Source organism: Podarcis cretensis, assembly GCF_951804945.1.
Source record: "Podarcis cretensis genome assembly, chromosome: 13".
NCBI lineage: Eukaryota > Metazoa > Chordata > Lepidosauria > Squamata > Lacertidae > Podarcis > Podarcis cretensis.
The window spans coordinates 870456-896465 of record NC_137182.1 but is presented as its reverse complement, the minus strand read 5'-3'; the positions used below and the strand labels follow the sequence as shown (position 1 = coordinate 896465).

Here is a 26010-nt window from a genome sequence, read left to right as displayed (position 1 = left end):
ATGTCATCTTTGACTGTGGAAGTGTTGTACCCCATAGATTTGTAGAGTTGAAGGGGAGGGGGGAATAATGAATAGGGTATGTTTTGATATTTTGTTATATTGAAATTGCTAAAAAAAAAAAAAAAAAAAAAGAATTGTAGAGTTGGAAGGGACCACAAGAGTTATCCAGTCAACCTTCTGCAATGCAGGAATCTTTTGCCCAGTGGGGGCCTTGAACCTACGACCCTGAGTTTTCATGCTGTACTGACTTGAATTAACACAGGCTATATGATGCTCCATTACATTTGTTGTATTAGAACTGTCAAATAGTTTTCTTTTAGTTTCTCTATTCAATTTTCAGTTCAAACAGGTACATACATACATACTTATATTCAGATTGGGGAGGGAGATGAAAGATTCATAAAGAAATGCAAACCTAAAAGAAAGAAATGAGAAAAAAACTGTAATGTGAGAAAAGATCACATAGGGATAAAAGGAAACTCAGCAAGTATATTCAATCTGCCCTTTAAGCAATGCGGCACATATTCTGGTTTTGAGCATTGTTAACCAAAACATACATAATGTATCTTGTCTAAGACGGCAAGCTAACCTTGTGTAATGGCAGTGTCTGTATTTATAAAAGAATATACCAACGACCCTCTCATAACATACCAATGTCGCTATATACAGCAATATAAAAACATTTAAAAATACATTAAAAGCACTACCAAGTAATCATTAAAATGACCAGCTACTGGGTATCCTGCAAATGTTCTGGTTTTGCCGGTTAAACATTTTCCTCAGATTGTCAAATCTGCCTTTATGGCCCTATTTGCATGACATGATCAGTTTGCAGAGGCAAACCACCTCTGCAAATCCCATTGGGGATTGTGCCTGTTGTGTGATAAACTGAGCAATTTAATCTGGAAAGACAGGTGCTTTCCTGACGTCTGGCTTGAAGAAAGTTTTGTATTTTCCGTGTTTAAAGTAGGATTAGGAAAAGTCTTTGACAGATGGCAGGATGCAGACTTAATCAGTGTACCACATGGTATCCAGTTCATAATCTTTCAAGTTTGATCTCTCAACCTCAGTGTCTCTAATGATGATTTAATGTGTGAATGATCTTGAGTATCTCTCTCTTCCAGGTACTTTGGATCATACAATTCTGTTCAAATTAATCTGGCGAGTGCAATCATTAAGTGAAGTTGGCATCGCTATTCAGGGATTGCAACATATGGTTATTGATCCGTCATACATGATTTTTTATTGGTGACAATTATGAGAATTTCATTGCGAGAAAAAGGGTAGCTAATGTTTCTATGGCAATGATCCATTACTCTCAGCAGCTGTAGGCAGCACTCTTAAAAAGTCACGTGTACAGGCCTGAACCAAAAAGTTTTTGTCCCCCAAGCAACTGCACCATAATTCAAAAGGTGCCCCTCAGAGTCTCTTGCAACATGATATGTACTACCTGAGCTTTGTGCAAATATTATTTCCTAAATGCCTAAAGCAAAGTGGTGAAGAATAAATATGACATAGGGTGGACAAATCACAAGAATGTGCCTGCAGACTTAAACCATCTAAGTAACCAAATGCATGAGGAAAAGAGAGGAAGTGGAAGGAAGGGAAGTCTGGAGCAGAGGAGACGCATTGGCTGTGCAATCCGATGCATATTCTCACAGAAGTAAATCCCAGTGAACTTACTCCCACGTAAATGTAGTTAGGGTTGCAGCCTCAGTTAAAATATTAGTGAATGAAGAGAATACCTGGGAAAATAGAGACAAGACTACAAGAGTTCCTGGTTTGTTCTTGACCCCTGCAGCTGTTTAATTGTGGGCCCTCATTGGAATAATAATAATTTATTATTTATACCTCACCCATTTTTGCATTACAGAGCAGGCCTTTAGGCTAAGAGGATGTCCAGCACTGTTTCTCTGGCATTCTGGGTCATACCAGTAGGTAGTGCATTTGATGAAAAGACAACAGAAAATTTGAAATATCACAACACATCAAGTTGATCAAAATACAAATTAAATAATGTGAGTGTGAGAATAGAGTGAAAAAAGTTAACTTTACAGTTTATAAATGTGACGTATCAGACAGCTGGTGCAACCCATGATAATATCACAAACGATCCTTGCTTATAGAGCGACAATTTTTCTTGGCTCTTTTCAACATATTAAATGAATGCAACCCCCTGTTCTATAGGGGTTGATCATGACAAAAAAATGGAGCTGCTAGTGAGGAGATCTTCCCTACCTGGCTGGAATTGCTGTTTTGTGTTACTGCCAACTTCTTCTAAAGTTAATTGGTTATTGGCAGATGAGTGATATTTTCGTGATAAGGCTATTTCAGTTGCTTTAACAACTTCATTCACACAGTATCACTAGTGCATCCAGCCACAACCTCATATCCTCCAGATGTTTTCGACTCCCGGTGCAGCAGTTGTGACTGGAGTTGATGGGAGTTGTATTCCAAAACATCTGGACTAGGTTGTGGGTGGATGCACTATCAAACAATGGTAGCCTGGCTATATTAATTAAAATATGGTTTCTAAATCTTACATGCCTGGACAGCTTGATTTGGCAGAAGATTTTTTAAAATTGGACACTGCATTTTGTGATTCACAAATAAGTTTTCCCCTGACTTTTCAAACCACTCTGATTGTTTTTGCCACTTAATGAGCATCTTGATCCCCCTAACTGCTCTAGAGCATCTGTTGTCTTATATATAAGTTTTCATTTCTCTGTGAAGAACCATGCACTGATTTTGCCACATAAATAGTAATTTGCTCACCAGGGTGGTGTTAAATCACCTGTTAAACTGAACAGGCAAAGATTAGGGACCCACGTATAAATGCATAGGAAAGACATGCCAGTTTTTCTAGTCAAACCAGTTAGGGAGTTTGCAATTATCCAGGGTATGGTAATTTTAGAAAACCTCTCGTATCAATGGTGTGCCAACTCCAGCCTCCAATTGTATGGTGGTAGCACCATGGAAACTGACTGTATAAAGGGGAAGACATTGTTGACTTTGGTTGGGAATGTGACAAATGGGGTGAATCCCCTGGCTCTGTAATGTGTGTTGTCATAACAAACAAGTTACAAGTTAAGCTACTGTATTTGGGATACTTTTTAGAAGCGTCTTCACTTCTGGTTTATGACAGAAAGAAATAGGAGATGCATGCCATATGTCACTTATCCCTGTGCTTTTTGCTTTCCTGTGAGTAACTAGCCAGGCTAGGTAGAACTTTGACCTGATCCAGCAAGGCAGCTCTTATATCTTCAGAGTGCCTGCAAAAAAGGGAGAGGAAGAAAACGGGGCCTGAACAGACCCTGTCCCAGGACACTTACAATCTAAAGTTTGACAGTGGATGCATATTAGAAGAAAAGTAATGTATTAGTAACTTGGGTACATTTGCATTGATTTCTTTTTAGTAGATCAGTGTTCTTAGAGGTGCTTTTTGCTGATTTGCAGCTTTTAACTTTTATACTTTAAGGTGGTCCAAAGTACCGTATTTTTTGCACCATAACACTCACTTTTTTTCTCATAGAAAGTAAGGGGAAATGTCTGTGCGTGTTATGGAGCAAATGCCTATGGGTGGCGGGGGGGGGGGATCTGCTGCAGTCGTGAGCAGAGGATCCATGGTTCCCCTTCCTTCCCTCCTCCGTGGCTCGCTTTGAAACAGCAAAGTGGGAGAAGAGCTGCTGAGTGGGGAGGAGAGAGGGACAGAGAGCCTGCTTGCTTTAAAGGAGCAAAGCGGGAGAGGAGAGGAGCCTTCTCCCCTTATACCCCCCTTCTTCATTATTAGCAGCATCCTTCTCCACACACCCCACGCGTGCTTCTTCTCCCCTTAAACCCCTCTCCTGCATTATTAGGAGCATCCTTCTCCACATACCCCATGCGTGCTCCTTGTCCCTTGAGTGCTTTTCCTTCCCTCCCCACTTAAAACGTGGTTACAAAGCATGGATCCACATGGATCCTCAGGAGTTTTGCACTGGGTCACCCCAAATTCACCATCAGATCATATAGCATGTCCATGGCTACATCTTGCACCAAAAAGATCACGCACCCACTGTTGCCTGGGGCCGCAGTGGTGCAAAAACGTGGTTACAAAGCATGGATCCACATGGATCCTCAGGATTTTTGCATTGAGCTACTCCAAACTCACTGTCAGATCACATGTCTGTGGCCACAGCATGAACCACAAAAATCATACATCCACTGTTTCGTTTAGAATATTTTTTTTCTTGTTTTCCTCCTCTAAAAACTATGTGCGTGTTATGGTCTGGTGCGTGTTATAGAGCGAAAAATACGGTATATTGCTCTCCCAGCTATATGCATCTTCCTCCACAGGCCAATCCCCATTGCCACATAGAATCCTTTATTGTCAAAAGAGCTGGTCTTGCAATCCAGCTTCCACTCTGAAATGCGTCAGTTTCCTTGACTGGTGCTTTCTTGTTCCATGTTTTCTTCAAGGGTGCAGTTTATAAATGGCTGAAAACTGAAAATGGCTGTGTTTATGTGTCAGATTAGGTAGTCTTGTCTCTTTAATTTTTTTATCTTGAGTTGATAAACATCATTGTTCATGTGAAATGTATTTATAGTGCCTACAAGTCTCCTTTGGATAGGGTGTAATGTAGTGTAATGTAATGTAATGTAATGTAATGTAATGTAATGTAATGTAATAATTGTACTAGAGTCTTTTCCTTTCCAAACAGATTCGTTCCAGCGGTGTTTTGCTCACCCCCTCCCAGACCACGTCTAATTTGAGGGGAGCAGCCTCAAGAGTTTGCATCACTGTTTATTTCTTATAGGCCTTAATGCCAGTCAGTCGTTTTTGATCAGGGTGGCATGAAAAGTATAATTGAGGTGCATGGTTTTAGAAGTCACTTATGCTGTGCAAAAAAGAAAAGAAAAAAAGTTCTCTGTCTCCATGAAGACAACTAGTGAAATTAAGATTTAAACGGTGAAAAGAGCTCATCTTTAACTTGCCATCTAGAGATGTATAACAGAAGGTGTGTAAAATAATATTTATATGATGTGTCGCAAGTGAATTAGGTTACAATTGAGTAGGTTATTATCCATCTCTATTCTGCGTTGGTTGCCCCTCTACCGGATTCTGTTGGGTGCGGATGTGTGCTTTTGGCTTTCTGTTTAATTGTGAAATAATGAAGCTACTGTCAGGAGAACAAAGCACTGCTTTGCAGCCTATGAGATGCTTCAGAAGGATCTGAGGGGAATAGGCACTTGGTGGAGTATCTAGCCTAAGGTCAATCTGTCGTATGCTGTGGTTAGGAGATAATGTTGCTTGTTTAGGCATGCAACTGCCAGAGGTTCACAGGGATTATGTTCATCTTGATCTTTCGCATAGCCTTTACTTTGGCACTATTTTTACTTCATTTTATTTACATAGTGCAGGGAGCAGTCATTAGGGGATTTGGAGCTTGGTGTCATCAGTGTGCTGCAGATACTAAGCTCTGTTTCTCTGTTATATCTGAGTCAGGTGTGCCTGGGCTAGTTCTGAATCAGTGTCTGGGCACAATGGTGGGTTGGATAAAGGTCAACAAACTGCAGTTGAATCCTGGCAATGCAGAGACGGTGGGGAGGATGGTTCCTGGTCCAGTAATCAAGCAAATTACTTGTTCTGGATGGGTTTGCACTCCCTCTGAAGGAAGAGATGTGTGGCTTGAGAGGGTGTTCAAGTCGCTGCAGTGGCTCGGAGCACCTTGTACAGTCATACCTCGGGTTAAAGTTGCTTCAGGTTGAGCGTTTTCGGTTACGCTCCACGGCGACCTGGAAGTAACGGAACAGGTTACTTCCGGGTTTCACTGCTTGTGCATGCGCAGACGCTCAAAATGACGTCACGTGCATGCGCGGAAGCGGCGAATCGCGACAGCGCAGACGCGGGTTGCGTTCTGCTCTGGATGTGAATGGGGCTCCAGAACGGATCCCGTTCGCATCCAAAGGTACCACTGTACTGCTTTGGCTGGTATAGCTCTTTCTTGATGGGATAACTTTGCTACAATGATCCAAGCATTGGTAACCTCAGGATCTAGTTATTGTAAAGGAGTCTGTATGGGGCGGCCCTTATGGGTGTTTGGAAGTTGCCGTTAGTGCAGGATACAGTGGTTAAGTTGCAGAGTGGAGCTGTTGACTGAGGGCATATCACAAAAATTGGAAAAATTGGCACTGGCTACCCATTTGCTACCAGCAGCCAGGCGTAAGCTTTGGATACTGACTTATAAACTGATCCAGAGGTTGGCAACCTTATTGAAGGATGGGCCGGTTGACGCTCAATCCGTTGGAGGATGGGCCAGAGCGTGTGCGCATGTGCTCTCTTCCGGGTTTGAGAAGTGCTTGTGCTCGTGCACACACGCTATTTCTGGCGCTCTGACCCAGAAGTGCACTGGAAACAGCGTATGCACACGAGCGTTGCTCCGACCCGGAAGAGTGCGCGTGCGCACAAGCTATTTCCAGCGCACATCTGGGTCGGAGAAGCACCTGTACGCATGCGTACAGGCACCATCAACCCTGAAGTCGGTCCCTGCACCGTGCTGGTAAGAGCAGGCAGGGGCGGGAGCGGCAGGGATCGCCGTGGGCCGGTGCCGACCCCTGATTCTGATCTGAAGTTGTGTAGGGTTTTGTCAGAGCAAACACCTTCTTCTATATAGACCTCCTCCTGAAGCAAGAGCCAAAAAAAATGGTGGGCACCAACAGTAATACATGTTCAACACACACTAAGAATTTACCTGTATATGGATGCTTTGGGTGGCTTTTGGCACAAACCATCTTTTAATAACATTTATACTGATTCTAATAGTGTTGTTTTATTGTTATTGTTATCATGTTCTAACAGGTTTTATTGTAAATTACTTTGAGATGTTTCCTCTCATACACATACATGCTTTAATTAACAGAAATATATAAATTATTCTGTTAATTGAAAGCGTGTCACTGTGCAGAGTACTTACAGAGCAACAAGGAAAGACAGATCCTTGCCCCATGAGACTTAGAACTCATGGTAGCTGGAAGGAACTTGAGGTGATAAGGATAAGTAGTGGGATAATGTACAAGTATAAAGGCAGTCAAAACCCATGACACAGCATCCTGTGGGAATCTTTATTTTTGCAATTGCAGAATAATCTGGGAAAGGCTGGTGTCCCTCTGCCTTGGATGCTTTAGTTGAGATTCCTACGTTGCAGGCGGTTGGGCTAGATGGCCCTTGGGGTTCCTTCCAACTCCACAAGCCATTATTCTATGATCTAAAACTAGATTGAAAGCTCTTTAGCACTGAGACCTGCCTTTCCTTCCCCTGAGGCTTATATTTATGTAACTCATAACACACCACTTTGCTTAGCTTAGGCTATACAGTGGTACCTCGGGTTACATACACTTCAGGTTACATACTCTGCTAACTCAGAAATAGTACCTCGGGTTAAGAACTTTGCTTCAGGATGAAAACAGAAATCGTACGCTGGTGGATTGGCAGCAGCAGGAGGCCCCATTAGCTAAAGTGGTGCTTCAGGTTAAGAACAGTTTCAGGTTAAGAACGGACCTCCGGAACGAATTAAGTACTTAACCCGAGGTACCACTGTATAAGTAAGTTGAAACTTACTTTTTACTTCTGCCAACTCCTTAACTACAAGGTGACAGCTCAGGCTCCTGGAAGTCCACCTGTACCTTGCAGCCACCTTATCTTGCAGGTATTATTAATATTATTTTATTTATTTTATCCCACCTTTCTGCAGCTCAAGGAAGCACACAGAAATAAAAACCAAAACAAATAAAACACAGAGAGCTAAAACCATATAGAATATAATAGTTTAAAAGTAATAAAACTATAATAGGCTATATAAGGGAACAAACAGATATATTAAAATACATGTAGTGAAAACGGTAAAGGTAAAGGGACTCCTGACCGTTAGGTCCAGTCGTGGACAACTCTGGGATTGCAGCGCTCATCTCGCTTTATTGGCCGAGGGAGCTGGCATACAGCTTCTGGGTCATGTGGCCAGCATGACTAAGCCACTTCTGGTGAACCAGAGGAGCGCACTATTAAAAGCCTTTTCCTTAAAAGTAATCAGTTCCCCATAGTCTCCAGGAATAAAGTTGCCTTCACCTGCCAGTGCAAGGACAACAAGGAGGGAGACAGTCTCCCTGGGAAGGGGGTTCTGAAGTCTGGGGGCAGCCACTGAAAAGGGGCCATGGAAGGTCATAGCCCAAATCCTCCTAGTGGACAAAGGGCAGAGTCCTTGCAACTACAAATTTTTGGTTTGGATGCTTACTTTAATTATAAGGCTGACTTACAGATTAGGATAGTTGACCTACTTAGATGTGAAGCATGTAAAACATTTCAGCTCACAGAGAGGGCTTGATTTGCGAGAGAGGGGGATGCATTTTGCCCTACAAACAACTGCTGAGCTGGGCTCAGTGGGCCAGGTTATGTAATTATTTTCAGGTGAATTTCCAAGCGGCAGCAGCTAGAGATGTGGTAGGTGGAGAAGGATCTCTGTGGTGGATGTGATGGCTTGGATTTTGCTATAGGCTCATATTTCTGGTCAAACAGTAGAAGAGCATGTGATCATGATCATGGAAGGACTTTGAGAACAGTCAATGGATCGTCATGCTCCCTTTGCAGATGCCAGCAATTTGCTCCACAATTTGTAGCACTGCTGAGAGCAGTTTGGGGTGTATGGACCATTGCCATGAGAACAATGTGCTTGTACCTTGCCCTTTCCAGTATCCTGGCATACCTTGGAGAAGAACAAGAAAGTATGCGTTGTAGCCTTAGACAGAGCTATTGTTTCATCACTCATGTCCCAGGCCCTTTCAGTGTGTGAAGACTCAGTGAGGGATACAAGCAGTATACCTGAAGGAACGTCTCCACCCCCATCGTTCAGCCCGGACGCTGAGGTCCAGTGCCGAGGGCCTTCTGGCGGTTCCCTCATTGCGAGAAGCAAAGCTACAGGGAACCAGGCAGAGGGCCTTCTCGGTAGTGGCGCCCGCCCTGTGGAACTCCCTCCCATCAGATGTCAAAGCGATAAACAACTACCTGACATTCAGAAGACATCTTAAGGCAGCCCTGTTCAGGGAAGTTTTTAATGTCTGACATTTTAGTGTATTTTTGGTTTCTATGGAAGCCGCCCAGAGTGGCTGGGGAAACCCAGCCAGATTGGCGGGGTACAAATAATAAATTATTATTATTATTATTATTATTATTATTATTATTATTATTTTCCTGGAAAACAAAATTGTACCTATGGTATGTCAATACAGTGGTACCTCGGGTTAAGAACTTAATGCGTTCTGGAGGTCTGTTGTTAACCTGAAACTGTTCTTAACCTGAGGTACCACTTTAGTTAATGGGGCCTCCCGCTGCCGCTGCGCAATTTCTGTTCTCATCCTGAAGCAAAGTTCTTAACTCGAGGTACTATTTCTGGGTTAGCGGAATCTGTAACCTGAAGCGTCTGTAACCCAAGGTACCACTGTATCTTTTATTCCCATCCCCCTTCCTTGGGCTAAAAGAAGACAGGTCAAATATACTAGAGCTCTGATCCTAACATATCCCCATAAGATTTGTGCTCCATTTCATTTCGGAGTTGCTATGGATCTACAGGGAGGTGGTGTTAATTTTTTTTTTTACATCATTGTGTGTCCCCAAATATAGGAAATAATATGTTTCATTTCAGTATTTCCTCCTCAGCTATTTTAGAAGGAAGATTTAATAGCATTTGAAATATGAATCGTGCATATCCATGTGGTAGTGAAGAGTTAGAAAGTGACCTACATGAGTTATTTGTCCTTTGATTGCTCCCTTCCTTGGAAAGCCTTTAGAGTTGTATATATATGGCGTTCTTGATCATGAATAAACGGTCATTATGTAAGTAAATTGGCTGGAAAGTTTGTGTTCAAAGCTGCTAAGTTTCACAAGCAACTTCTATAGAATTGTTAAGGTGGACTGGTTTCTTTAAATTTAATTAATGAAAAGCATAGTGCTTGAAAGCCTTTTCTGTATTTTGTCTCCCTTCCACGCTTGGTAGTATGCAATCAAATATTTGGTGTTTTTTTTAATTTGAATGTGGACTTATGAATAAGCCTGAGCACCCAAAGCCTGCCTTGGGTCTGTGTGTGGGAAGCCTTTGCTGGCATCTGCTTGCCACTCTGGGCCAAGGACCCAAGGGGATGCTGCCAGGAGACCCATCTGCCTTGTGAAGGCTGGGGCAGGTTTCCTGCCTTTGGGTGCTTCAAGTGTGGGCCATCCAGTGCCCCTGAAGCTCTGAGGCCATGAGGCAGCCGTTTGCAGCGCAGCTCCTTCTGAGTCTCTCCCCACTTCCATGAGGTAGATGCCAAAGATGGACGGTTCAGTTTGCCTATGACATGGAGCAAAAGGGGAGCAAAAGCCTTATGCCACCTTGGATTTTCTTCCTATCTTACGAGTTGTGTGCTGTGTGTGAAACAGAGATTTGTGCTAGCTAGTGCTTAGGTGTGATTTGGCTTTTGTTTACTCAGATGTTTTTCATTTTACAGTTAGTTGAACAATCCTTTCTTCCAAGTGGCCAAGGTTTCCAGATGTAACTTTTAGAGGTGGCACAGAGATGTCTGGCTTCACGGTTAACAATGTCCAGTTGACAAGTGCTTAACAGACCAAAGGTGCTAATTATGAGGTAGTAATATTGTTTTTGGGACGCAGGTGGCGCTGTGGGTTAAAGCCTCAGCTCCTAGGACTTGCCGATCGAAAGGTCGGCGGTTCGAATCCCTGCGGCGGGGTGCGCTCCCGCTGCTCGGTCCCAGCGCCTGCCAACCTAGCAGTTCGAAAGCACCTCCGGGTGCAAGTAGATAAATAGGGACCGCTTACCAGCGGGAAGGTAAACGGCGTTTCCGTGTGCGGCTCTGGCTTGCCAGAGCAGCGATGTCACGCTGGCCACGTGACCCGGAAGTGTCTCCGGACAGCGCTGGCCCCTGGCCTCTTAAGTGAGATGGGCGCACAACCCCAGAGTCTGTCAAGACTGGCCCGTACGGGCAGGGGTACCTTTACCTTTACCTTAATATTGTTTTTTGTCTGGTGAAGGGGGGTGGGTTTGTCCTTACACATCCAGTCCTGATTCCCCAGCTAATAACAACAACAACAACAACAACAACAACAATCCCGCCCATCTGGCTGGGTTTTCCCAGCCACTCTGGGTGGCTTCCAACAGAATTATTAAAAACATGATAACACATCAAACATAAAAAACTTACCTAAACAGGGCTGCCTTCAGATGCAACAAATTCATGAGCCATGGGTAGGGACCTCAACCAGTATTTCAAATGCTTTTGCTGCAGTATCCAAGTTCTAAGTAGTAAACTGGTCAAGTAAACTGGGATTTTTGTTTACCAGCATGAGTCTGACCAAGCTGCGGGGGGCAGTGGAGGACAGGAGTGCCTGGCGTTCTCTGGTCCATGGGGTCACGAAGAGTCGGACACGACTAAACGACTAAACAACAACATGAGGAAATACTTTTTTTTTTTTTACTATGTGGAAATAAAACCCCTCCTCCCTGGTTTATTTCCATAGAACCACATGCAATATATTTCAGAAAGTTGTTTGTTCACTAAGTCACTATGCATTTGAACTCCTCTTAAGATAGTGTAGCCAAAATTTGCATGATGGTTCCTGAGATCAAACCACGTTTTTCTCCCTTTTTAATCAAGATTGCAGACTGAACCCTTAAAAACTGCACTGAGTTTAACCATTGATTTCAAAACTGCACTGTTGTTTGTTTGTTTGTTTCTTAGCATTCCTAAGCAACACCAGGCATAAGGCTGCTGGTTCACAATAATAAATTAAAAATCCACTTGTGTTGCTGTGTCACTACTAGTGGGATTTGGCTCCCTAAGTTGTGTACTGAGAGAGACGTATGAATGCATGTCTTCTGCTGCAATGGCTGCCCTTATTTTTTGAAAAACCATTAACTAGTCAAATAATGCACTCTGTGGAGTGTGGTCAGTGCCAGGTAAGTTCCTAATTAAGATGGACCATCCATCCTGCATACTGATGGACACTTCTGATTGCTTGATTGTGATGCATGTGAGCAGGGGTGCTGATCATGTTTTCAAGTTGTTGATTTCACTGAGCAAGTGTTCACCACGTAAGTCTTTTGTAGAGCAAAACAGACGGCCTTTTGAATAAATTTGCACCGCGCATTGCAGCACCCTTTTTATAATCCCGTAAATCTAAAGATCAAGGTTGTAAGACTAAAGATTATCAGGGCAGTGAATCAACAGTAGTCGGGGGTTGCCTGGGAACACTCCTGCCCAGTGATCTTTGGTGAGGTATTCTGTGTGGTTTCTTGCCAGTCCCCTGGGCTGTCTGCTTCGCCAACGGCAAAGGGCAAAGTTCCTAGGGCGTGCCAGACCTTCTCTAGCCTGATTCCATTCTTCCTGTTCTTGTGTTTAGGATGCTCCCATGAGGACTTGTGCCCTGGGTGATTAAGGATCAAAGATCTAAGTGCAGGGTTGTATACAGAGGCACATGCAGAAGATAAAACTGTGAGCATTTTTTTTTAAAGCAAAGAATGTTGTGGGTCTGCAAAGATGTCCTCCCTTTTCATGATCTCTGTGCAGTCATACATGCAGAGCAACTTCAGAAAAGTCTAGAATAATTTTTATTTCAATATTTTCCAATTAGGATCAAGTAAATTCATCAGTGGCAACAACTTATTCTGAAATTTATATGGAACAATAAAGCAAGATTAAAAGCAAAAAATCTTTTATGACAAAAAAGAGCCTTCAGGTCCCAAACCTCACCTTGTTATTTAATGTAAATTGTGTAAACTGGTTTACAGATGAGATAGTAAACAGAAATTCTAGTTATCATAGTTTGAATATAACACACAAATCTTAAACTTTATCTACTATATCTTTTGGGAAATCTATTCAAAAAGTATGGAAGAAAGATCCCCGCATGCAATTAATTCATAACTGCATATTAACATTCAATGAACCCTTAACTGTGTTAGAGTTATTTCAGCTTATCCTGTGAAAATAGTCTTAAAGTACAATAAAAAGAAATGTGACTTGATAAGAGAAATGCAGAAACTTGGATGAGCTTAACAGCTTTCAGTTTTCTTTTGCAATAGGAGTCCATCGATTTTCTTTTTTTTTAATAATATTTATTACTTTTAAAAGAAGAGAAAACAGAAGCAAAGAAAAAAACACACAAAAGAACAGAAAAAATATACAATAGAATACAACATAAAAACAGTACAAAACACAACCTAATCACTATAAACTAAACTAAAAAAACCCACTCCCTAACCCTAACCCTAAATAAAACAAATCAAAAACAATTAAAAAAATTACATCCCTCCTTTTCGAAACTCTTTCTTTCATTCCCTTGTTTCCTTGACCTCCCTTTTTGTTTTCCACTTCTACTAGTTGTTTCAGCAAATCCTTTCCATCTTTCTCTATTCTCTCATATTATACATAACATATTTTTTAACCTTATTTTAACGTTAAAACTAAAATACTTAACTCCTTATAACATTTCTGCTAAATCCATAAAATATCAATCCACCAATTTTCTGTCACTCATTAATTTTGCAATATATCTATATATAAACTTTAAATTTTTCAATCTTCTTCCATCAACTCCTCTCCCTGGTTTCGGATTCTGCCAGTCCTTTCCGTCAATTCCATATAGTCCATCAACCTGGAGATCTTATGTCCGAGGCTCTTAACTCTTTTCCAGGTCCCTTCTGCCGATCTTGTTCATATTCTTTAATGCTAGAGAGCAAATCTTGAGAAAACTTCATCTTAACAATATTTTTATTCCTTCTGGACAGTTCAACCAGATTTCCATAGTTGAAGCTAGGGTCTATAAAGTGTTTCAGGTCGTATTTCAAGATTCTTCCAAATCCAAAGGCCCCCAAAACTTCAATCTCCTCTAAGTCCATGTCCCAAAAATCAATTAATCCCTGGATAGAGGGATCATTCCGACTTTCCTTCTTCAGTCCAAACCGGGAACCAATCCTCGAAATCTGACTTTTTCTATATTCAATCATAAAAGGCCTCAATTTATAGTCCTCAATTTGCTTCTGTAAAACTAAGAGTCCCACTTGTGTTATTTTAGGTTCAAAAACAACAACTTTCTCCTTTTCCTCCACCATTTGTTCTGCCAAAGTAGGTTCCTGTGCCAAGTCCTGAATTATTCCTGTGTTGATGCTCTCTTCTCGTATCAAATTAGTTACTTTCTGTTCCAAGTTATCAACTTTAAAAGTCGTGGCATCCGTCTTTTTATTAAGCTCTTCCAGCGAATGATTTATTTTACATAATGGAGTCACAATATCTTGTCCTATCAACATTTTGAATAGTCCAAGGTCAATCACTGGTTCTCAGAATCCTTATCTTGCAGCTGGAGATCCCCCAGTTACACTCCTATAACAGTTTCAAAAGCTCCCTCTAGAGGGAAACAGTCTCCACTTGTATGAGTTCTTTCAAGCACAGCTCAAGCAATAAACAAAGTTTCGATTTTTGGTTACTTTTCCTCCATTTTGAATGCAGAAGAGGACAATGGAAACAGTATCTTGCTCTTATTTCAGCTAGCTGTCAAATCTGTTCTGTCAACGAACTTTCCCCAAACGTCATCTGGCAACCCGTTCCCAGTTTCAGAGCTGAGGTGATTTGATTTTCCCCTCACTCCTGCAGGCTTACTAAGTTCAAAATTCAAAGCTTCCCCCCTCTTCACCTGCCTCCAAGGGGGGGTTCTGTATTTTTAACGGATGGAAATTTAATCTTTTATCAAAGGCTTTCAAAGACTTTAGCTTGTAACGTCTTTGCTTCAGTCTATTTACAAAAGCGGAAGGCGGACTTCCTGTTTATGACCTTCCCGCTTCAGCGCCAAATTAAGATATTTAAAGATCCAATTTTCCATTTTACTCACGGGTAGTTGTTTAAAATCCAATTGTCCACAGGAAAAAGTCAGCACTCTCCAGCAACAGCAATGCGGCTTCACTCCATGAAAAAAGCAGTCGATTCAAAGCACCGCGCCGCTCACCCCACGTCGCTCTGGATCCCCAAAACGGTTTCCCCGCGAGTAGGGGAGGCGCAAAAGGTGCCAGCCGAACCCCAGGTTCACAAGCTTTTCCCGCTTGTGATTTCAATGGGTCTCCGCATTCGCCGTGGCGGTCAGACCCTGTTTTCCACGGAGTAAGTTCCTCCCGATCGGAGGAGCTCAGCCATTGCCGGAGGCGCCAACCCGGAAGTCTGAGTCCATCGATTTTCAAGGCAGTTTCTCGTTAGCAGTATACTTTACTAAGAACACTGGAAGCATTGGGGCCGCCTGTCACTTGGTTTTCAGCTCGACAATTTTAAAGTGACGTTCGCCAGCCAATAATTCCTAGGTATTTTTCCTTTTATCCCCACTGAGCGATTTCATTTTTCTCTTTCAAAAAAAGAGATCTTCTTCTTCTTCTTCTTCTTCTTCTTCTTCTTCTTCTTCTTCTTCTTCTTCTTCTTCTATTTTTCCTCTGCCCACCTGGCTGGGTTGGTCCAGCCACTCTGGGCAGCTTCCAACTAGAGATGGGAAGTCATGGGGAAAAACCAGGGAAATTGGGAAAAAAATGGCTTTGGAAGAAAATGGAAAAAAACTGTTTCCCCCCAATTTTTCCATTCCCCCCCCCAGGCCTTCCCATCTCTACTTCCAATACATACAAAAATATCGCTTTATACTTTTTCTTATAATAGGTAAGATTAAATGTTTTTATAGAAAAATCTAATAATATTGCTCATGAGTTTCTTAGCAGTTTACTAAACATAACAAACTTCAGCCAGTTTCTTTCATAATAGTATGACTCGAATAATAGGAAGCCTCTTCTCACAGAAAAAGTTCTTCAAGAGTATCCCAAACACCCACAGATCCTTAAGTACTCTTGTTGATCATCAAGGTTTGTAGAAGCAGCAGCTACACACAGTTACTTGCCTCACATGTTTTGTTGCAGCAGAGTCTCTTGATCAGTGTCTCTCGTCATGTCTTTTGCAAAGTACAAACAGGTCACTGCTGCAATGGGAAGGCAAAATCTGGCGGCTCCCTTCTTTCTCTGCTGGGTGTGTGATCACAGGCTGTGCGATCCCTGGCTGCTGACTGAGTATTTAGCAGGAGAGGCTGGGGACTCTTCCCACCTCTGCCTCCGCGTGTCCAGCTGTCCAGCTGCTCCGTGAAGGAACCAGTCCCATCCAATGCTGCCAGGAGCTCATGGAAACACAGGAGATAGAGCAGCTAGGCAAGCGGCTCTCGTTCTGGTACACCCCACTCCCACCCCACTTCCCATGGTGATGGAGAGTGACTTTTTCTATTGGAACATCGCCTGCTACAAATCCAGACCTTGGACTTGCAGTTATATTTAGTACCGTCTTTCCAGGGCTTCAGGCAGGGTTCTTTCCCAGCCCTTCCTAGAAGTGCCAGAGAGATCATATGGGTGACATTATTGTTTAGTAATGAAAGAAAATAATATACCGTATATACTCGAGTATAAGCCGACTTTTTCAGCACATTTTATATGCTGTAAAAGCCCCCCTTGGCTTATACTCAAGTGAGCTTCCCACCTGAGTACATTTCCAGCGGCAGACGCTTTCGGGCTTCTTGTTCCTCCTTTGCCGCTGCCACCACCAGCCTCTGCCTCTCGGCAGCACCCTAGGTAGGCAGGGGGACGGGAGGGGCTGGGGGGGAGAGAGAGAAGCCCTCTCTGCCGTGTGCGCATGCGCGCATGCACACACGCACTCCGGCCCACCAAGAGGTTTGTGGTGTGGTGAACCGGCTTATATTCAATAAGTTTTCCCAGTTTTTTGTGGTAAAATTAGGTGCCTCGGCTTATATTCAGGTTGGCTTATACTCGGGTATATACAGTATATTTAGTAACATAAATGTACACATTGTGTTTCACAGAGTACAAGAGGGCAGGCCCCTGTGGCAAGCAGATGACACTTTAAAATGTACAGTAATTGTTAATATTTATTTCTATACCTCCTTCAGCAAGAAAGGCTCCCAGCAAAGGTTGTCACAAAAATACAGAATTCAAAAATTTAATACAAAAATTTTAAGTCAACAAAATCCTGTTTAACTGTTATGGTTTCAACAACACCATTGAGAAAGAGCTAGACAATTACTTTCACATAAGCGAGAGACATTCCTGCCATCTGGTTTCATCATCCTTATTAGAGCCTGTTGAAATTAAGTGTGTTGGGCTGCATCAGTCTAGATTTCTAGATTTCTGTCACTTCCTCACCCTACCTTGCTTCTTGGTCTTGTTGCTGATTCCTCAGTTCCAGCTGCCGTTTTCCTTACAAAGTTGTGCAGTCAGTATCCTAAGAAGATGTCCTATGAGCGAGACAGCTCAAGTGAAGAGGTTACATAGCAGTTTGAGTAAAGCATGTGCGTTTGCATGTTCTCAGGATCTTCCTTTGCCTCTGAATGTTGTCTTCTTAAAAAGACCTGTTGTTATTCACAGGAGGAGGAGCAACACTTTTCTCATGTGATGCATGGAGAGGACTCTCTGCAGAATGTCTCCAGATCCAGCTTGCCTCTTTTTCCAGTGGCCAGGGAGACTAAGGTCGGTGTGGTTTGTGTGAAAGGGGGGTACTGGAAAGTGTCTTGTGGGTTTGATGTTACTACAACAAATTCATTGGAAGCACACGTTCGCTTCTGACGCACCATTGGATTTCAAATGGCGCTCCTTCCTTCCTTCCTTTCTTTCGGATATTTGCAACTGTGTTTTTGTGTTGTGTGATATAAATGTGTTTTTGTGATGGAAAGTGCATTGGGAATCAAGTGGAAATAGACAACAAAGAGGGCTGGGCTGGGACAATATGTTCAACTACAAGTGTGCCTTTGCAAATGAGAATGATTGTCTGAATCTGAGAAACTTGCATTTTCTACATGGAAATCATTTATGTGGGCAAAAGGTACCCACAAAAATATTTATTGGCAAAGATGACTCCAAATAAGAAACTCTTGATATTAAAAACATTGTTAGAATCCTGTCACCACCCGTCCATTTCCGTCCATATCCATGTCTGCTTGTTCACCTCCCATTTGTTGAACTGAGGGGCAGTAACACCTAATTTTATTGCTTTTTTATAGCATGTTCTTCCTCACGGGTTCTTTGTAATTCCCCTGGATGGCAATGAGAGCGATGGCAACGAAAGTTGAAGTCAGCTCTGTCCTGACATCCCTGACCAATCGAAGCGAGCTTGTGAATGAGGCAACACTTCAACACACCTTTGCTAGCAATCTTTCTGATACAAGCAACAAGTCCAATGAACATCCAAGTTCTGTGTACCCACAAATTTCAGAAGGAAGGAGCACATTTGGGAACCCTATGAGACCAGCAACAATGCCACCAGCTACTTCAAGGCCACGATTAACTCCGAAGCCATTCTCAAGGGATAAGTCTTGGGACACTTTTGCAGCGGTGAAAGCTCCTGTCCCCACAGCCAAACCCGGCAATGTCGCCCGCAGACCCTTTGCATTTGCCAAAAACGTTGAAGACAATGTGGCAGATGCTAAGGGAATGCTTAGTGGAAGCATTCCGCCCTTGGTAGAGCAAAAATTAATCGAGAACAAAAGCACAAGTGAGTTTGTTGCAAATATGCCCTTTTATTCCAGTCCCCAGGCTAACACAGTAATCCTATTTGAAACCAGAAGTACTGAGGAAACAAGGATGAAGTTATCTTCTGAGAAAACATACAGCGCTTTACGGGCACAGGAGAGGCAGCTTCCCTCAGAATCAGAAATGTCCTACAGAAGACCTGAAGGTGCTGCCATTCACCGGCAATTTTCTGTTTCCTCAGAGTCCAAGCCTGTCTCCTGCAACCCTCACAGACCTCTCGAAAGGAAAGAGTCCTTTTCAGGTGCTACTGAGGAAAGGCCTAAAAATGTTGGAAAGCAGCAGAGCAGCGCTAGTTTGGCTAGCGAGGAGCAGCCAAGGCCCAAACAGAGACCAGTGTCTGCCATTTTTCTGGAGTCCTTAAAGGATCAAAAGCAGTGTGGAACTGATGTTTCTGATGAAAAACCTAATCCTGAAAAGTCCTGGGTTAGGAAGCCTCGCCCACTATCCATGGATCTTACAGCAAAATTTGAAATCCGAGACTTTTCAATTCAAAGGAAATCTTGCCCATCTGAAAGCAAGGAGAGGAACCTCCTTACCAATGAGGGCAGCAGCAGACCATTTGAACTGAGGACCAAGAGTGAAGCAGAAGGGTTAAATAGAGTGGATTCTTCTAAGTCACATTTGAAAAGTGCCACTCAGGTTGAAGACTGCCTGGGTATTAAAAGTAAAACTACTGCTCAAATCCAGAAGACCTCATCAAATGAAGTTGGGTCCCTAGGCCAGAACACTCCAAAAGACTTAAATCAAGTCTCTGCAAAGGACAGAAAATACCTATGGGAGATGAGACTTAAAAGCCAAGAGGAAGAAAATGGGAGAGAAACAGATATTGCAGCAACTTCAGGAAAAAACACAGAGCCACCCCGTAGCGAAGGGCTGTCTGGCAAAGAGAGAATGGCAGCAAACCACAAGGGAACTTGTGCCTTTAGTGAAATCTCTGCAAATGTTTCAGACACCAAAAACAAAAGCTTGGGGGAAGGCACTATAAAAAAATTTGTGAATTTACCAGATGCATTTGAAAGCTGCGCACCTCCAGTGAATGCTGAATCCTTCCCAGAAAGTCCTGGTAAAGAAAACAAAATTATGAACATCCAGCAGAGGATCAGAGAACTGACTGCTGAAAATACAGAGACCAAGCAAGGAAACCTGCGCCAGTCATTCCGCTCGCGGCCTCTTTCTGCAGACTTGACCAAACTGTAAGTTTTGGAAGAATTAGGTGTAAACTCCATAAATTCAGATAAAATTTTCTTTTTAGAACATTTCCATTATTCTCATTCTCCTACTTCCTCAGTTGCTCTTGAAATCTTATCTGTCTGCACAAGCATTGGCATTTTGCCTTACAAATTGATAGGGGCAGTTGCTGGTGTGGAAAGGAGTGTCAGTGATGCCCTTTGACAGCACACTGTTTCTTTAAAATGGTGTGTTCTGGTTGGGGGCTGTGATTCCCTGCAGGTTTCAGCACAGCCTTAAAGAAGCAGGATTACCCTTGATTTTTAAAATAATGATTTTTTTAATAATGCAAAATTCATAATGTAAGGTAGGACCAAGCATTGATAGTTCTATCAAACTAACAAATGTATGTGAATGAGTCTAATAGGTTTATTTTTTTGTTAGCTGAATGGGCAATATTTTCAGTGTGTTCAGCTGTTTTAATGGGAGGGGTAGCAGATTGTACACCATCTCCATCTGCCAATGGGGCCAGTTGCTCCCTGCAGTTCACGGGGGTTGACACGGCTAACTTTCCCTCTTGCCCACCTGCTGCTCCTCCCTTCTGCTTGCCGGCCCTCTCACAGCAGTGGGTTCTCCCAGGTTTGCTCAGAGTGAGGTATTGTGGATGAGCTTGACCAGAGAGTGCCTGGACTACCACTGCTTTAAAACACAGGTTAATTTCATTGCATTTGGAAGTGCAGAAAAATGGCTTTGGCACAAGCACTCTTTCAGGCAGCCCTGCACATGGCACCGTCAGTTGCTTCCTCAGACTGAAGCTGAGGCAACCTGTTGTCACTTTGTCAGGAGTGGCTCAGGGGAAGGACAAAGGTCCCCCCCCCCCGTCTGACTGCTTGTCATGGTGGGCGGGGGGGGGGTCAGGGTGCCGAGGAGGGAGGGAGGAGGTGGTTGCTGGGCCAGGCTCCAGTGGCTCATTGTCTTGTGCCTGCTCTGTTTAGATCCAGAACTGGCCCTCATTAGGTCTGGGGCAAAGGGCAGACAGAATTAGATCCATTTACACATCATGGCAGGCCAGTAAGACAGGTCAGGGTTTTCTGGAGTGGATGCATTGCTATTAAATTTAATTTTTCCAGTGACCTTTATGAAAAGCTGCTTTGGAATTTTTGGAAGTTTGCTAAATTAATATGCTGTTTACCTGTAATGTACTGATGTACCTGTATTGGAGCAAATGGCTAGTAATTTTGTTACTCAGGTTAGATCATTCCTTTTTAACTCAGTGGAATCTTTGCAAACAGGTTTTCCAACCCTGTGACTTCTGGTGACATGAAGCCTGAGCGACAGTCTGAATCAAACATGAAGCCTGTTAGTCAAACGCCAGATATTCAGGAGGTGAGAGAGCATTGTAGGGTTTGGTTCTTCTAAATGTAAGCCTGTTTTGACATTGTGTCAGGCTCTGCTTGTGCATATGCCTGATCAAGAAGTGGACCTTGTGCATTTTAAGAATGACCTAATCCTAAGGTGCTTAACTTGCTAATTCCTTTGCTGAACTAGGCAGCAAAGAAACCCTTAATTTAGGGGTGTTTGGCTCATGTGTATGGTTGTTTCTAAGCATAAGATAGCAAAATGCCTCAGTAAGCTTAGTAGCCTTTTATGAAAGAGTTCCCTGCCTCTCTTCTTTCTCCTGTGAATAGTGCTAGTTTGTTTTAATCATTATGCCATCAATTAACTCTCTCTGAACATTTCATTCCATTTGTCATAATGATACTTGGATATGGACAGAAGTTTCACTGTTAGACTTGTTGTTTCTCAGTTTGTGTCAAGGCATATTTTTATATCTTTTAAAAGCAAACTGAACATCTCTTTTAATCTCAGTCAATTAAAGTTTGCCATGCTTTAGTAAATTTTCATGAGGTCCCAGATAGGCTGGTGATGTACTCTCCTAGCTGAGTCTAGCTCGGTCTCACTATGGAGAAAAATAACAGTTTAATAGAGTTGTTGAATATTTTATTAAAGCACCTCTTTAATTTTATTAAAGCACTAGCTTCAGTACATTAATTTCAGTGGGTCTACTCTAAGCAGAACTTAGTTGGATACTGCCCAGGGCTCAGCAGAAATTGGCTCAGGCTTGAATCCTTCAGGATGAAACCATGCACCATCCAAATCAGAGGAGAATAGTGGTTATATTTGGGGGGAAATAGTCCAATTTTACTGCGTGCAATTTTTGCTATAGTTTTACAGTCCAAAAACCATTTACAGGAAAGATCCTGTTCTTGTTGTTGTTATTGAAATGTTTCAAACTTCTTAAGAAAAGCCCAAAACTTGTGAGTTGGTATAAAATTATGGGATGTTACAAGGTTGTTCTTATGATTTATTTATTTTTAATGCTACAGGAGTGGCATATGTGTAAGATGTCATTTAGAAATGCTCTAAAATATCTTTTTCTAATGTTATATTGTTTCAGGATGAGGCACATTTCCTGCATGCAACAGATTCTAGAGAAGCCCATTTGGCTGGAACTCCCTGGAAGCTACAGCAGCCTTTAAAAATCCCACACAGAGATGGGCACCTTGAGAGAGATAGTAGTTTTGCCATAGAGAGTCAAAATGTCACTCTGCAGGGTGAAAGTCCTGCTTTGGTCACAGATCATGACATGAAAACACATTCCAAGCCTTCTATAGAAAATGTGTGCATTAAAACTGTCCGAGCAACCATGTTTGAGCACAATGTGCAGAGGCACCACATAGCTGCTGATCACTTTGAAGCTGAGTCTACATTGCAGGCAATGAATGAGCTTGTTGAGGGGCAGCTAGGATTTGGCAAGGAGTCATGGCTAGAAAAAGCTCGGGAGGCTAAAATGAACCCAAAGAAAGTGTCCTCCAGGCAGGCTCATATATCAGCAGATGCTGGAAAACAAAGAAATGCAAACATTTCAAATGAAGACAAAGTTCCTCAGGCATCAGAGATATACACTGCAAAAGACAAGTATGAAAAACCCACCTCAAAGCATGTGGAGGACTCATTAATGTACCAAAGGATAGAGCCAAGATATGAAATTCTCCAGACAGTTGGCAAAAGGGTGCAAAGTGAGGCAATTGCAGTTGTGCCTGAGGATAAGGCTGTAACCCTACGCAGCAGAAGATTTTTGAAAGAGAGGAGAAAAACGGATGGGAGTGCTGTGGATGCTTCTTGGACCCGTAGCTCCGACATTAAGGGTGATGGCTGGAAAGATGATTCTTTCCTTTTCAAAGCAAGAGATGCAGAGGAAATTTCAACAAAGGTAACTGCTCTGAAAGAAGTTAGTGCCTCCCAAAGCCAACATGTTTCCCACAAGCAAGGAGCTGAGTTGGATAAAAATCTGACTGGACAGCAGCATGCAACTGTGATAGCTTCATACTTCACTAATAGAGAGAAGGATTTGGGGAAAACAGATCACACAGTCTCTAAGCTGTCTTCAGGGACAGAAAAAAGAAAAAGTGATGCTGTTCTTGCTGGTAAGATGGAGAGTTCCAAAATGCTGAAATGCTTCCCAGAGAGTTTTGAAGCAGGTCCAGACAGGACAGATGGCTGTGAAGCCAGAGCAAATGGTGGTCAGAACATTTCTTCACCCATTACCAGTAAGCAGGAGAGCCAGACTTCTCTGTGTGGGATGACCCATTACCAGTGGCAAAAGCACAGCAGCAAGTGTCCCCACCCAGAGGCAGACCCTACAATATCTTACGAGCAGGAAGAAGAATCTAAAGCATTTGGATTAACAACATGCTCAGTGGCACACAGTGCCCAAGAAGAACGGAATGTTTTGGAGCACAAAGCTGAAGTACACCAACATCAACAGCTCAGTGGAGAAGAGATGGTCAGGAGAAGTGGCCGTCATGTTTCTGGTCCAAAAGCTTCAGAAAGATGGCGAAGGAAGACCTTGCCTCATGATGCCCAGTTTGAGGAAGCTGGGCTGCTGGCTCAGGAGAGTGGCAAAGCCCTGAGCAGACGGGACTCCTTGCAACTTCATGACAAATTGATTGCAAAGAGAAACCCAAAACCCAGGTGTGGAGCAGAGCCACAGGATGGGAGTTTAGTCACTCCCAGCAGTCCAGACAATGATCTTAAGAATCAGCTCTCTCCTTCAGAGCCGAAGGCAACATATTTTGCTATTACTTACCAGATCCCTGATGAAAACGCAAATATCTCTGGAAAACTACTTGATCCTCTCAGAAGCAAACACATTTCTTCACTAGCCAAAGATGCTTCAGTTACTCCCAATACTAGTATTTCCAGAAGATCCTATCCCCCAAATTACCAATATAGTAAAAGATTTACAGATGCACATGTCTCTCTGGACAGGCATCTTAAAAAGAACTGGATTGAAGGGGGAGAAGGTAGTGCCTCAGATCTTCCAAAGAAAGGAACATTTAAACATACACTAACTGAGACCAGAGATGGGAACTTGATGGCTCTGGAGAAGCAACTAGAGGATGCTAAAGCGAGGGTTATAGAAGTAGATCCCCTGCATCTAGCAGGGCCAGAGTCTCTCTTCTATTTCAGACCTCTTCTTTGGGACAGTGAGCATTTAGGGCAAAAAAAGTGTAGCAACCACAGCCACAGTATGGCCAAAGGTAAGGCCTCTGATTATTACAGGTCGAAAGTTCTTGACATTGATGCACTGATGGCCCAATATGAAGGAGATTCTAAGAAGGACTCTGTGGCTCTGGGCAAGAAAGAGGGTGGTCTTCCTGAAGATAGCAGCTCATTTCCTTGGGAGAGATTGGCACATAAAAGGAATTCTCCAGGGAGCACTAGGCAGGATATTTACGCCACAGAATTCTGCATAAGAGAGAGAGAGCTGCTGAGGAACTGTGGCCAGCAGCTGAATCCCTCCAAGGCCATAGATGTGAATTTCAGCCCTCCTTTCCAGGCAAGGGCAGTTGCAGAAAAACCAAAGTATTCACCTGCAGCAGATCCAGTCAGCACTAGGAAAAAAACATTCATTGTTGATGATGATCAAGGAGAGGACCTTGTGTTAAGGCACCAAAGTGCAAAATATGCTTATTACAATTCACAGGTCTCCAGTCTTGTCAGTACGGATGTGGAACTGGAGACAAGCTTTGTCCTTCATCCCCCACAGGTACTCAGTGACGGTGCCTTGGGGAAGGATGTGAGCCTGAAGCAACTGTCAGCTGTGCATTCAGAGGGCAACTGGAGCACCAGTGTTGACGCGAGTGGGGCTGATAAGAAGCAAGCTGGTGCAGGTGGAAGTTCTCTGGAGAATGACGGTTCTGCAGTCAAGAGCAGAGCCAAATGGAGTCGCGCCACATCTGGTTTGGCCTGTGACCTACCAGACCTAAAGCGTTCGTACTCTGAAAAGAGTCGCCAGTCCAGGGCAAGGGGCAGTTTACCCTCTGGGCCAGAAACAAGAGGAAGACAAGACCAAAACAGAGTATGTCAAAGCTTCCCACCAGAATCTATGGACAGCCAGCTCAACCAACAAAGGACATCTCAACGGGACTCTTTCCTCCTTGAAAGGACAAAGGTACATTACAGAACCAGTCACTGAGTGGAGCTTGTATTCTGCAGGGCAGTCTTCTGCAACTGGAACCATTCAGATGCTGCTAGACTCCAACTCCCATCATCCCCAGCCGGGGTGGCCTGTGGTCCATGGTGATGAGAATTGCAGCCCAGCAACATCTGGAAGGCATTAGGATGGGGAAGGCTACTGAAAGGAATGAGCAAAGGGTGAGGGGAATGACCATTCTAGGTCTTTTTGTTCTCATGTCATCTATGATGCCCCACAAGGTTTGTCTGCCCCATCTGCACAGCACATACAGCTGACCCTTGGGTGCACCACTGGCAAGCTGTATTAGCTGTGCAGATGGGCAGACAAACCCACACCTTCTGCCACTTCTCTGCAGTGGCAGATATAAAAACTTTGCAAGGACTCGTGGCATTAAAGCAAGGTCTTGATTTTGGTGAGTTCAGTTCTCTTTTAAATTTCTTTCTCTAAAAGGATGCTGACAAAGAATGGACCAAGCAGGACCATGATGGCTCAGGAGCAAGAAATTCTCCCTACCTTCCTCTACAGCAGAGGAGCCACAGTTTTTACAAAGACAAAAGGACTGACCACTGGGCAGCGGTAGGTTCTCTTCTTCTGTGATTTTTTTTTCCAGGCCTGCAAATCTAGTTGCGTAAATGTGGTGCACTGAAGGCCTCAGAGCTTCACTGCCCACAGAAT

General features: G+C 43.1%; 1 protein-coding gene across 6 annotated transcripts in view; it reads left to right on the top strand.

The window, feature by feature from the left end:
- KIAA1671 overlaps positions 1–26010 on the top strand; it is a 125690-nt gene that overhangs the window by 3097 nt on the left and 96583 nt on the right. For 5 of the 6 annotated variants that reach the window (XR_013832404.1, XR_013832405.1, XM_079949197.1 and 2 more), the window contains exons 2-6: positions 17466–17567; positions 18098–19819; positions 21086–21179; positions 22252–25311; positions 25786–25911. Coding sequence is in view for 4 of the 6 variants with exons in the window: in XM_079949197.1 (XP_079805323.1) it covers positions 18135–19819; positions 21086–21179; positions 22252–25311; positions 25786–25911 (4965 nt within the window). In the remaining 2 variants the exon portion in view is untranslated. Of the gene's footprint in view, positions 1–17412; positions 17568–18097; positions 19820–21085; positions 21180–22251; positions 25312–25785; positions 25912–26010 lie in introns of those variants that run through there. The other variant, XM_079949195.1, reaches the window with a different exon arrangement.